A 13,687-nucleotide genomic window follows, 5' to 3' on the forward strand; every position below is an offset into this window, starting at 1 on the left:
ACTGTAGTATTGGTCCTTCATTATTTGACATGTCTACTGTGTAGTATTGATCCTTCATTATTTGACATGTCTACTGTAGTATTGATCCTTCTACTGTAGTATTGGTCCTTCATTATTTGACATGTCTACTGTAGTATTGATCCTTCTACTGTAGTATTTATCCTTCATTATTTAACATGTCTACTGTAGTATTTATTGATCCTTCATTATTTGACATGTCTGTACTGTAGTATTGATCCTTCATTATTTGACATGTCTACTAGGGCTGGGCGATATGGGCAAAAATTATATCGCGATAACGATATCGATAACAAACAAAAAATAGATAAAAAAAAAGCGAATATAAAAATTATTATTATTTGTATTTTTTTAAACAACATGTATGTTTATTTTGCAGCAATTCTTTGTCGTTGCCGCCATCTTTAGTGTTACAGCCCCTCACACTCCAGTTCTCAGGCTGCAGCTGGTTTAAAAGCTAAAGTAAACCGGCTTCTCTGCTGGCTGTGGCTCCAGAGGAGTTGAACAGTTCTGGCTCTGCTAGTTTCTTTTCTATCTTTTGGCGCTTTTTTGGTGGACAAACCACCGCACATGTGCACCGTGACTCGTGACTGGAGTCTAGCTCTGCTAGCACTAGGGATGCCCCGATCGATCGGCCACCGATCGTTATCGGCCGATAATCAGTATAAATATGCGATCGGTGATCGGTGATAATGCTTTATTTTCGCCGATCGTCAAAACCTCACACTCTGCCTGCAACGCGGGGGATAGTCAGACTGAGAGAGAGCTGGGTGCTGCGCTGTTCTAAGTGAGCATGGCCTATTGAGTTGATTGATTGATTGATTGATTGATTGATTGATTGATTGATTGCTAATTTTATTACTGTACGCTTGGTTTCCAACTGGTTAAGTTTAGGCCCTCTACAGTAGGTTTAAAAAAATAAATAAAAGAATAGGGCGAAGAAAAAGTTTTTTTCCTATAGGGCAAAGAAAACGTTTTAATTTGTTTTACCTACTTTCTATAGAAGCATCTAAGAATGAAGTTCTATGGAAAGTAGGTCTGCATTCCCTTAACAATTGTGTGTATTGAGCTGTACTGTATTGTACCCATTCTGCATCTGGTAATACAATTTTCAATCAATCATTCCAATAATACACAGTTGGATGTGTTAGTTGGTTGGATGCACTTCAAGCTGCTTCCACATGAGGCAACTTCTCTCAATCATTCCAATAATACACAGTTGGATGTGTTAGTTGGTTGGATGCACTTCCGATCTGCTTCCACATGGAGGCAAATTGTCTTTTTTGTAGTTGTGGGAACTACTTTTTCTGGCGGATGGTTTTTTCAATAAATCTTCGATTAATGTGTGTTTATTGTATAGAAATAAGGTTGGATGAATGTGGCAGTTGTATAAAAGCTTTACACCACTTGCAGTCGTGATTTGTGAACAATAAACCATGCCTAGGGGGGTCTAACGACCACCCCTAGGCATGGTTTATTGTTCACAAACCACTCCTGCGCGTGATGTAATGCTTAAATATCCGGCTAGCAGTAGCTACAGATAGCTCCTGATATCAATGTCTTATAACACTGATTCGACACGTATTCGAGCTGAGGGCTTGCTGAGCACAGTAACGTTATACCAATAGGGTCCAGCTGCAGCGCAGGAGAATCCTGGCCGTAGCTCGAGGCTACTCGAGTATAGGGTCCAGCTGCAGCTCCGGAGAATCCTGGCCGTAGCTGGAGGCTACTCGAGTACACACAGACAGTGGAGCTTGTTGAGTGGTGGCGATGTCTCGCAGATAATACAAGTACAAGTCTAATTATATAATATATATATTTTATAAAAAAAAGAAAAAAAAAGATTAATATAAAATAATAAAAACATTTTTTTTATCAAAAACTCGGTATCGGCCGATATGGCTCACGACGATCGGTGATCGGTATCGGTGGCAAAAAACGTGATCGGGGCATCCCTAGCTAGCACACATAGCCTACTGTGTACAGACGGTTTCAAACTGTATTTTAAATTAGAAAGCAAACAAAATAAAAGAGAAAAATAAATCTCAATTTGGTCAGTATTGTCATTTGGACAAGCAAAGCCATTACTTTAACACTTTGACTGCCAGGGGGCGTCTTTAGACGTCTTTGCTGGCCATGCTAAAGTTGCCGGGGGACGCTGTACGTCGTCTTTATATCAATATTTCAAAAATCTGCGATCGGATTCATAATGTCCCTCCGCTGGCCTGAGATTCACCAGCAGGACCCACTGAGCTCTCTGGCGGTTCAGGAGCGCCATCTGGTGGCCGATCGGCGCAAGCGCTTAACAGGAAGCGCACTAGAGGTTTTGCTAGACGTCCGTATTGCTTCCGGCCACTCGGTACATGTCCCGTGACTCTAGCTCGTCACTCTACATAGCGATCGATTGCCAATAACTCGATAAACAACATGATTTGGACGTATATACCATTATACAAGCTGGAGATGGACCGGGTAATAATATATCCCATAATGATAAAATTTCTACTCGACGATGATCGCCCAACGGCGCGCGGAGACTGGGGTGAGTTTCAGCGTGTAACGTTACCGTCTTTGATAATAACTGATATTATCAACATTTGACCCACATTAGATGATTGGTATAACGCTGCCCACGGAATTATAAACGCCCCCTCGCCCATCCGGTCAACATCAGATGACGTGTAGTAACTTCTAGAAGTACGTCTAGTTGGAATTTTTTATATCGCGCTGATTGCCATCAAACTGTATTTCATCATCAATATAATGCATTTGGGGCTATATATCACGTTCTGGAGAAAGCTGCAGAAAGAGATGAAAACATACTTATACATTAGACCATACTTTACTATGAATATGTGAATGAAAAAGTTTAACGTTGCTACACAATGAACAATACATATAGGACTTTGAATGGGCCCTAATAATGGCAATGTAGCAATAGAATTTAAAAAGTTATAGCCCTGCAAAGAAGGGGACTTTCTCCATAGACAAATAGCGCTGGCAATCTATGGTATATCATTAATTTAACCTTAGGCAACCAAAGTGTTAAGTTGCAGGCAAGAAAGACAAGTCTGTCCACTGTCTCTGTTATCGTTATCGTTATATCGCCCAGCCCTAATGTCTACTGTAGTATTGATCCTTCATTATTTGACATGTCTGTACTGTAGTATTGATCCGTCATTATTTGACATGTCTGTACTGTAGTATTGATCCGTCATTATTTGACATGTCTGCACTGTATTAACCCTTCGTGTTCTCCGACACCCAGGTGCAGATGCAGGTGCACCCCAACCTGTCGGCGAAGGAGGACGCGCTGCAGCACATCGAGGAGTTGATCCTGCAGCTCCTCAACATGCTGTGTGTCGCCCAGCCGCGCTCCGTGCAGGATGTAGAGGTGAGGCTCCGCTTCCTGTCTCTCGTCCCTCGCTTCTCTGAGAACAAACCCATGCGACTCGCTAGTCAGCGGCGTCCCGACGTCACGTGATGTTCTGGTAGAGCGGGATGTCTGTGCTTCACACAGGGTTTGTGTTGTGATGTGATTAGGGCTGCAACTAATGACTATTTTGGTAGTCGACTAATCTGTCGATTATTTTTTCGACTAATCGAAAAACAACTATTAAAAAAAAATATATATATATATATAATTTTTTTTTCTTTTTTCTTTTCCCCCTTCCACTACCTATCTTTGTGAAAGTGGCTTCTCAGCTCTGGTCCAGCTGAAGACGGAGCAGAGGAACAGATTGGACATTGAACATGACCTCAGAGTTGCTTTGAGACTCTTATCAGGACCAAACAACATCCCCAGTTATCCCATTAGTTCCCCCAAACTTACTGTCGGTCTATTATGTTAAGCTAAGAAGTCTTCAGCTGGCTGGACCAGAGCTGAGAAGCCACTTTCACAAAGATAGGTAGTGCAGCAAATTTTTTTTTTGTTTTTTTTTTTAATGACTAATCGACCCAACAATATCTCGTCGACGATTTTTCATAATCGACGTCGTCGACTAATTGTTGCAGCCCTAGATGTGATGTTCTGGTAGAGCGGGATATCTGTGCTTCCCACAGGGTTTGTGTTGTGATGTGATGTTCTGGTAGAGCGGGATGTCTGTGCTTCACACAGGGTTAGATTTGGATCAATCGGCCAGTATCCCCTCTCATCGTTGTCGTTGTGTAGTTTCTGCGTTGTGTTTATTTCTCTCCGTCTTCAAGTTTCTTTATTAGTTGTTGTCATACAGAAGTACAGAATACTTTTATACAAAATGCTTCTTTCTATTACGCTCCAGAGACTGTGCTAGACAAAAATAGATGAGTATAAAATAAAATAAGTATAGCAAGTAAAAATAGAAGTCACGTACGTGGACAGTGGACACAAGTGTTCAGTATGTACAATGTTCAATGCAGAGTAGAAGTAACTGAGTTACCATACAATATACTAATATACAATATACTATATAGTGCAAAGCAGAAATGGGATGAGGTACAATTTACAGTAAGGTGTAATGAGGTATGGGTTGTAGTGCAAATTCTTTACCAATAAATATAAAGTGTGTTTAGGTGCTCTAAAGTGGGTGCTGCAGTGAGTTGTTTGTCTCATACTGGCTGTACAATCTTTGTCATTCCCCTTTAATGTAATCCGTAAACCTAAGAATTCTACACTGAACAGCGTAGTACCTTTCTTGGAATCGTTGTTTATTACATAAACAAAAGCCTCAGATGTTACCCATTTCGTATTGTCCTTGAAAAGTCTTTGATGGAACACTAAATTCATTATTCTATCGTCTTCTGCAATGGTGGTTGAGGCCTTGTCGTTAGCCAAAACCCTTCTATGTTACCCGAAGCTAGCCTCCTCGAGGCATAGGAGGGGGGGGGGGGGGGGGGGGGGCTCGTATCACGCTGTGTCCTGTTCTAACTTACCCCCGGAAGGAAACTCACATTTATAATATTCATCATCATAGCAACGACAGGCCCGGCCTCTCTTCTGTCGCTATGTGACGCGCTGTCATGACAACTGCTGTTCACCCACTTTTCTATCTCTCCATTCTGCCTGCTCGCAGTCCTTATCAGTTGTTATGTGCTGATGGTGACCTCGGCATGCACTGACTGCTGCTAAACACACTGACTCTCTGACCGCCTCCACCACCACATTTACCTCTCTGACCTGGCCCCTTTAGATGCTGTCATCTCCCCCAATATATACATTATATACATTGAAAAAACCTCGACATCCTTCACACGGGTTTGTGTTGTGTTGTGATGTTCTGGTAGAGCGGGATATCTGTGCTTCCCACGGGTAGGGCTGTCTTAAATACTTCGAAGCTTCGAAGCTTCGTTCGATGGGCATGGGATTCGAATTGGAAAAATAATTGAATATACTAAAAAATATTTTTTTTTTGATTTTTTGATCCACTTTTTCTCCAATTTTTTTTTTCTATATTTTCTCCCATCCCAATTTCGTATCATCCAATTCAACCCTCTCCTGTCACGAACGCTGTTTCTTGCCTCCCACAAGCCGGCTGCAATGTGGACTAAGTCATACATAGCACAAGTCCCCTCCGGTACTTGAGGTAACAGCAGTCGCATCTTTTCACCTGCGCAGCTCGATCTCTCAGTGGCGAGGAGTAACGCGTGGGAGGCTCACGCTGCCCCCGACACTTCCTGATTCTACTGCGCAGGCGCACCAACCGACCTGTGGGAGTCGCTGTCCACAACGCCCGATCCCCACCCATCAGTTTCCCACCCCCTAATACGGCCAATGTGTATTAGTATGAACGACCAGCTAAACTGAAAGCAATGTGGAGCGCTGGTCTCGAACAGTCTCCGTCATTCGTGGCGAGCGCCTTGCCCACTACGCCACGCAGCCGCCCCACTAAAAAATATATATAATAATTTGTATATATATATTTATTTTTATTTTTTATTTTTTTGCTAAATCAACTCTGCCTCTCTTTGTTAATTACAACAAGCAATGCTGTTTGTTATTTAAGATGAGGTCGGACTCGGCACTGACAGATTTGTGTTCATTGTGCTGCTTTTATAAAGCCTCAAATGACTGCTTACAATATTTCATGAAAGCAAAGTGTTTCGTTTACAGCACTGACAAAGTTGAACAAAGTGCTGTACAAGTCCCACAACATTAAAAAAATAATAAAATAAAAATCTTTTTTTAATCTCGAAGCTTCGAATTAAAATCGAATCTCTGCCCAGAAGCTTCGAATGCCAAAAAAATATTCGAAGGTCAGCCCTACCCACGGGGTTGTGTTGTGATGTTCTGGTGGCAGGCAAGATACAGTCAAGGAGTGGAAAGTTGTGTGTCGCGATCTCGATTCATAGACCTATGCAATCTCATTTCTAAGTTATGACGATAACAAAACAAAAAAAATTATTAAATATTTTTCTTTTTTATCGTGATTCACATTTTAGCAAGAATCGCCCAGCCCTAGTGTGCAGACATGTTTGTGTGTGTGTGTGTGTGTGCAGGCATGTTTGTATGTGTGTGTGCACACTAGGGTTGTCACAAAAAAAATCGATATTCGTTGCAGAATTGTAGACTAGTTCGAATTTGAATTTCAGCATCAAAAAAGGTCTTTAAAATTCCAAGACAAAAAATAACCATGACCAGTCAATATTTGGACCGACTCACCCGCCTGCTGTCGCCGGAGCATCACGTTCTGTCGAGCAGAGAAATGTCCAGACTCCAGACAGCAGCGTGATACAATACCCATAATTATGTGCATTTCCGAGAGTCCAAAAAATCTTTTGTCCCTCATATTAGCAGGGCTCTATTGAAGTCTCGTCCTCACGTCGTTAGCATCGGCTAGCCCGACGGCTATAATGAATGTGTCGAAAGATTCCAGCCAGTGAATGCACAGAATTGGTGGCTCGCCAGGCAGGGCGAGGAACGGAGAGATAATCCATATCGTCGCCAATATTGTGTATAATAACTTCACAAGATAAGACGTTCAAACACTTGCGCCAACTGCCGGCAACAACAACACTTTGCGACATGGCAGCATGTCGCAAAACCCACTGTCGTTTTTTTTTTATTATCAAATTTCTTTTTCAATTTGAGTAATAATGAGTAAAGGTATATAATAAAACTCTTTTAGGTCCTGAAACGCTCTAAGACCGTTTTTAATCATATATCTTCCAGGGTATGAACTCCCCTCTTCTCCCATTGAGGAATATTAACAGGTTTGTGCCCAGCAAGTAGTTGCTGGTTATGAAAAATTGGAGAGTCGAGGTGCCACAGGCATTTAACCGCCCAGGACCTCTCTACCTCATACGCCACGTTTGAATCACGTGGGATATGATTGGTCCATATCTTAGCTTGTATTTTGATATAGGAATAGTGGAGTATACTACAGTACATCCTGTAGTCTTTGTGGTGAGACCGCTGCTGCTTGTAAGGAGCGCCATGAGTCACAGCAATTTCAGGGTCCAGCCAGTTTATCAAGGGCCTCAGCGAAAAGGACCAGAAATATAACTTACAATCAGGGATTTCCAAGCCCCCATCCTGTTTCCTACGTTGAGTGGTGGTTCTTTTGATTCTCGGGCGTTTGTTATTCCAAATTAATTTCGATATCCTAGTTTGAGTCTTGAGACGCCAGTGGTCTATTGGAGGAGGAAGGGGAAGCATTGAGCTGACAAAATGTATGTATGTTCATTTTAATTATGGATGCTCGGGCCTGTAACGAATTAGGAAGGCTCGACCATCTATCTAGGTCCTGATGTATTTTATTATATACCTGTGAAGCTAAATTTAGTTGTCTGATTCAGTGTGGGAAAGATCTCTATGCCCAAGTACGTACTTAAAATGTTCAACTATGGGGATGTCAGCCGGTAGTTGCACCGCTTTGGCCATCTCATTAAGAGGTAGACAGCCGATTTGGGCCAATTAATCGTGAAGCCCGATAATTTGCCAAAGTCATTGATTATATTAAGTAACTTTGGGGCCGATTGGGAAGGGTCTTCCATGAAAATTAATAAGTCATCCGCATATAGTGCAATTTTGTGTCGTGTCTCATTGATTATTATAGGGGCGATTTCTTCTGATTGTCTAATCTAATGAATTGGGCCAACGGTTCGAGGGAAAGCGTGAATAGTCCGGTGCTCAGAGAGGACAACCCTGTCTGGAAGATCTAGACACCGGGAAGAGTGTGGAGCATGATCGTGTGTGTCTACGTACAAAACATTGATCATGTGTTAGAATATCAGTAAGGGGAATCTAATATACAGTGGGTCGGTCTGTGTCAGGATCCCCCACATACAGGCCTAGATCTATGTATCTGAAACGGAGCAGATCAACTGACGGTTCAGTTTCATTATGACTGGGCTGGTCATATGAGGAGACTTGACCTCTCTCTGGAAAGTATGAATTATCTGCTCTGAGAGAAGGTTGCGAGTGGCGTGAGTACATTGAAGCACAATAGACCACTGTTGCTACAGGGCTGTGGCGGGCAGATTTCAAAAGCTGCCTGCTGGAAAATCTTTAGCACAGAGCAGAGGAGTGGACATTTTGCTTTTGGGTGGTTATTTAAATTTAGATTTTAGATTAAATGTAGTTATCTATTTAATGTATTTCGTTATTTTTTTTTATCATCAATAGAATTTCCAATGCAAATGTCCAACCATGTCGCCCTCCTTCCCACCAGGAACGTGTACAGAAAACCTTCCCCCACCCCATCGATAAGTGGGCCATAGCTGATGCCCAGTCTGCTATCGAGAAACGCAAGAGGAGGAATCCCCTACTGCTCCCCGTGGACAAGATACACCCACTGCTCAAGGTAAGAGACTGTAGTGTGGCGATAGTGTAGTGTAGAGATGGTGTAGTGTAGAGATGATGTAGTGTAGAGATGGTGTAGTGTGGATATGATGTAGTGTAGAGATGGTGTAGTGTAGAGATGATGTAGTGTAGAGATGGTGTAGTGTAGAGATGGTGTAGTGTAGAGATGGTGTAGTGTAGAGATGGTGTAGTGTGGAGATGGTGTAGTGTAGAGATGGTGTAGTGTAGAGATGGTGTAGTCTAGAGATGGTGTAGTGTAGAGATGGTGTAGTGTAGAGATGGTGTAGTGTAGAGATTAGTGTTGTCACGATACTGGAATTTCGACTTCAATACGATACCTTGAAAAGTATCGATACTTCGATACCATTTCGATACCAAAAAAAAATAAAAATATATATATATATATATATATATATATATATATATATATATATATATATATTTTTTTTAACAAATTTAGCTTTTGTTGCTGGTTGATTCTCCTCAGCTTCGAGTCTGGTACTAAGAGAAGATAAATATAACACTTTTAAAACCCTTTGTTTATCTTTAGATCACACATTTAAAAATAACTGTTCATCTCACTTCAATCATTTTTATTGCAAATGCAGAACATGGTATTTTCTCAAGCAGACAGATGTAAACACTGTAATCTGTGTTGCATGTACCTCACAAACTGAACAGTTAGTAACAGTTTTTATTTAAAGATAACGAGAGCAAGCGAGAGAGAGAGAGGTATCGGTAGATAGAGAGAGAGAGAGAGAGAGAGGTAGCGGTAGATAGAGAGAGAGAGAGCGAGAGAGAGAGAGAGAGAGGTAGCGGTAGATAGAGAGAGAGAGAGAGAGAGAGGTAGCGGTAGATAGAGAGAGAGAGAGCGAGAGAGAGAGAGAGAGGTAGCGGTAGATAGAGAGAGAGAGAGAGAGAGAGAGAGAGAGCGAGAGAGAGAGAGAGAGAGAGAGGTAGCGGTAGATAGAGAGAGAGCGAGAGCGAGAGAGAGGTAGCGATAGATGGAGAGAGACAGAGAGAGAGAGAGAGAGAGAGAGAGAGAGGCTATGCTCGGAGAATTTTAGTAATGTTACATTTTCAACAAGATTGCTGCTATTTAAACACTTGGTGGAAACGGGGTAACGTTAACCTTATGTCGACTGTAGTATTGTATGACCTCGACATAACGTTTACACGTTAACGTTACTCCGTTTCCATGCAGTATTTATAACGGTGGCCAGCTAAGCTAAGGGGGCTAACTTTAGCTGGTAGCTGTAACGTTACAACGAAGCAGCTGTTGATATTATGCGCCATCAGTAGACAACGTATCATGTATTAAACTAGAGTTAATGGTTTAATGCTTCAGTCACAGTGACGTTGAAAGAGCAGCTGTCACGAACCTCTTTCATTTCTTTATGGAGATCGGCGCTGGCACTGCTATTAACACCGCTTGCAAATAGCATTGGGGCATTTGTAGCTTGTCCTTCGTTGTTTACTTGAAACCCGAAGTACCTCCAAACAGCACTTCTGCTGCTTTCTTTATCCACAAGCACAAGTTGCGGAGGCTCTGCATTTACCATCTTCAGCTAAAATGTTTGTTTACTAACTGAAGAAGACGGCTCTCTGTGACTCTGTGAGGGGGAGGGCTGGACTCGGAGGAGCCGGGGGGCAAGCGCGCTGAGCGCTCTGAACAGCGCGTCAACAACTTGCGGTAGAACACTCGCCAGCAGTGGTACCGATACTGCAGAAAGTATGGGTACTTCGGGAAATGAGTATCGAAGCCTTTTTAAATATTCAGTATCGATATGTATCGATACTTCGATATTTTTGACAACACTAGTAGAGATGGTGTAGTGTAGAGATGGTGTAGTGTAGAGATGGTGTAGTGTAGAGATGGTGTAGTGTAGAGATGGTGTAGTCTATTGTAGCGTACTTGAGCCACATGTTCCCTCCTCTGTCTCTTTCCCCGCTTTTCCTGATTCCACCTCAACAAATGCTCCTGCTGTTCTCAACAGGAGGTCCTGGGCTACAAGGTGGACTACCACGTGTCTCTGTACATCGTGGCCGTACTGGAGTACATCTCGGCTGACATTCTGAAGCTGGCGGGGAACTACGTGGGCAACATCAGGCACTATGAGATCAGCCAGCAGGACATCAAGGTGTCCATGTGCGCAGACAAGGTGGGTTCTTTGACCCACAGTGTGACGTCCACCGTGTCGGAAGAGACGACGACGGTTACTATGTGCGCAAAATAACAGTCGGGGTTCCCACCCGTCCTGGGAAACCTGGAACATGTATTAAAATGACCAAATATCCTGGAAATTTGTAATTGTACTTTAGCCCCTCACTCGGATTGCCTTTATCGTCAAGATTGGCCCACGCTCTCACTTTGTTTTGGTGCCATGGCATTTGACGAGCTCAGGCTTATGCTCCACTTATTCTTAAAAGTGCTATAAAATCCTAACCGTAATGACTACAAAATGTACATTTAGTGATGGGTGTAGCGGCTGCCCGCAATGAACGTGAAACACTTCATGAACCCTGCCTCATTAAAGTAGGAGGAATAAAACTGAGGTTAAATGAGTCAATACTGGGCCTACCAGTAGATTATATCACCGTGTGTGAGCTGTCCTGGATTGTCAAGAAAAACAACTGGACATTTCTTTAAATTATTTCTCAAAAAGAGTGGGAACCCTGCTATGTGTTGATGAGAAATGTATCAACATTTTATAATTTGGTGTCATTATATAATTGGTGTCTTGGGATGTTTTATAATTAGGTATTTTCTTTTGAAAGGGTACCAGTGGTTACAGGCAGCCATGTTGGAAGAAAGATATACACAAAAAGAATATTACAAAAAAAAAATATATATACACAACAGGCTGTGCAAGGCCTTCTATTCTTACTCTTCGTACATACATCCGATTAGCATTATACTCAGTAGTGCTAATTTATATATTTTATACCCAGTTTAATCACCTGTACATTGTATATTACTATTGCACTTTACTGCTACATTTGCACTCTGGTTGGATGCCAAGCTTCTTTTCGTTGTACTGTACTTGTGCTGCAGGATGACGATCAATCTGAATCTAATCTAATGTCCTTGGTCTCGTGTCCAGGTGTTGATGGACATGTTTGACCAGGAGGAGGAGATCGGCCTGGTGTCCCAGTGCACCGAGGAGCCCTCCTCGTCCGGGGAGCTCACCTACGACGACCTGGTGAGGCTGGAGATCGCAGAGGAGCGCCAGTACCTCCGCGAGCTGGACCTCATCATCAAAGTGTTCCGCCATCACTTCCAGTCCAACAACAAGATCTTCACGCCTCAGGTGAGAACGGGGCCTCAGGTGGTGAGAACGGGAACGGGGCCTCAGGTGGTGAGAACAGGGCCTCAGGTGGTGAGAACGGGGCCTCAGGTGGTGAGAACGGGGCCTCAGGTGGTGAGAACGGGGCCTCAGGTGGTGAGAACGGGAACGGGGCCTCAGGTGGTGAGAACAGGGCCTCAGGTGGTGAGAACGGGGCCTCAGGTGGTGAGAACGGGGCCTCAGGTGGTGAGAACGGGGCCTCAGGTGTTGAGAACGGGGCCTCAGGTGTTGAGAACGGGGCCTCAGGTGTTGAGAACAGGGCCTCAGGTGTTGAGAACGGGGCCTCAGGTGGTGAGAACGGGGGCCTCAGGTGGTGAGAACAAGGCCTCAGGTGGTGAGAACGGGGGCCTCAGGTGGTGAGAACGGGGCCTGGCGGCCGGCAAAGCCTGCTCGTAAAACAAACGAATGAGCGGTCCGCTTCGTGGCGGCCCTTTTGATTGCTCACTGCAGCCAAATCCAGGCTTAAGAACCCAAACGCTGTAATCGTCTGTCTTGCTAAACGACTCTGTCATCTGCGTTAAGCATCAAGCGAAGGCAGGGCTTTACGTTCCCCCCCCCCCCCGTCTTCTAAGAACATGTATTTTCTCACAAAGACTTGAATATCACCCTCCTGCTGCTACTGAGTCTTACCACATACTGAGAGAACCAGGCGCACGCAGGGAGAGACGGATGCAATCAGATGGAAAGTGTTATACGATTATTCCTTTAACAACGTGTTGTTTAATTGCGATGGTATTATGGTAAAAGCTCGGAGATACTAACTGTGCAGTCTGGTGGGGAGTGGGGGGGGTGTTAGCTGGTGGCCCCCACTGGTTGCGAGAGAGTGAATGGAAGGAAAGTTAGGGTTTATGGGTCTCTGTGGTTTCGCATATTTTGGGTCCGGTGGTTAGTGGTAACGCTTGGGTGAGGAGGGTAACCTATGGTGGGGGCTGTAATTACATCGAGACGGAGACAACATCTGCAGACCCTGCCAAAATAACATCAATTATGTCTGGAGAAATACCCTATTCCAAACGACTCTGGGAGATTTCAAGAAACGTGGTTATTATGGTGGAATAATAATAACAGAACGTGACTTCTTGTTCATAATCTGAGGAAGACAATGATCACCCCCCGCCTTTCTATCTCGGGACGGGACTTCCTCCTCATCGGGTTTGATGGATGGTGTCCTCTGGCTCTCTCCGATAAATGAGCCCTGTTTGACGCCTTCGCCCGTCTTATTCTCGCCGTTTTTTTAATTATGTTTACCGTGGTTCAATCATGTTTAGCTTTCGGCAAGTCATGTTTAGCTTTCGGCAAGTCAGCAAAACGGAACAGCTTGTTGTGTGGCTCTGTGCCTCCCTGCAGTCTCTCTGGAGCAACGGACAGACGTGTTTGAATGCAATGCAATAGCCACTTTTTATTGATTTTTTTTTTTTTTGTTCAGTATTGTGTTTATTAAGCAAGACCAATTTTAATGTTTATAGATTTTGTTTAATAAACAAAACATACATTTATAAAATAATAAAAAATACACAAATTATTATTCATGTATGTATTATTA

At 43.3% G+C, this 13,687-nt stretch overlaps 1 protein-coding gene across 1 annotated transcript in view; it reads left to right on the forward strand.

The window, feature by feature from the left end:
- Positions 1–13,687, forward strand: part of sos2 (son of sevenless homolog 2) — a 90,509-nt gene that overhangs the window by 38,679 nt on the left and 38,143 nt on the right. The window contains exons 2-5 of the mRNA XM_084309954.1: positions 3,287–3,412; positions 8,667–8,798; positions 10,795–10,959; positions 11,902–12,108. Of these exons, the coding sequence (XP_084166080.1) occupies positions 3,287–3,412; positions 8,667–8,798; positions 10,795–10,959; positions 11,902–12,108 (630 nt within the window). The remainder of the gene's footprint in view (positions 1–3,286; positions 3,413–8,666; positions 8,799–10,794; positions 10,960–11,901; positions 12,109–13,687) is intronic.

Source organism: Notolepis coatsorum (genome assembly GCF_963971535.1).
Source record: "Notolepis coatsorum genome assembly, chromosome: 3".
NCBI lineage: Eukaryota > Metazoa > Chordata > Actinopteri > Aulopiformes > Paralepididae > Notolepis > Notolepis coatsorum.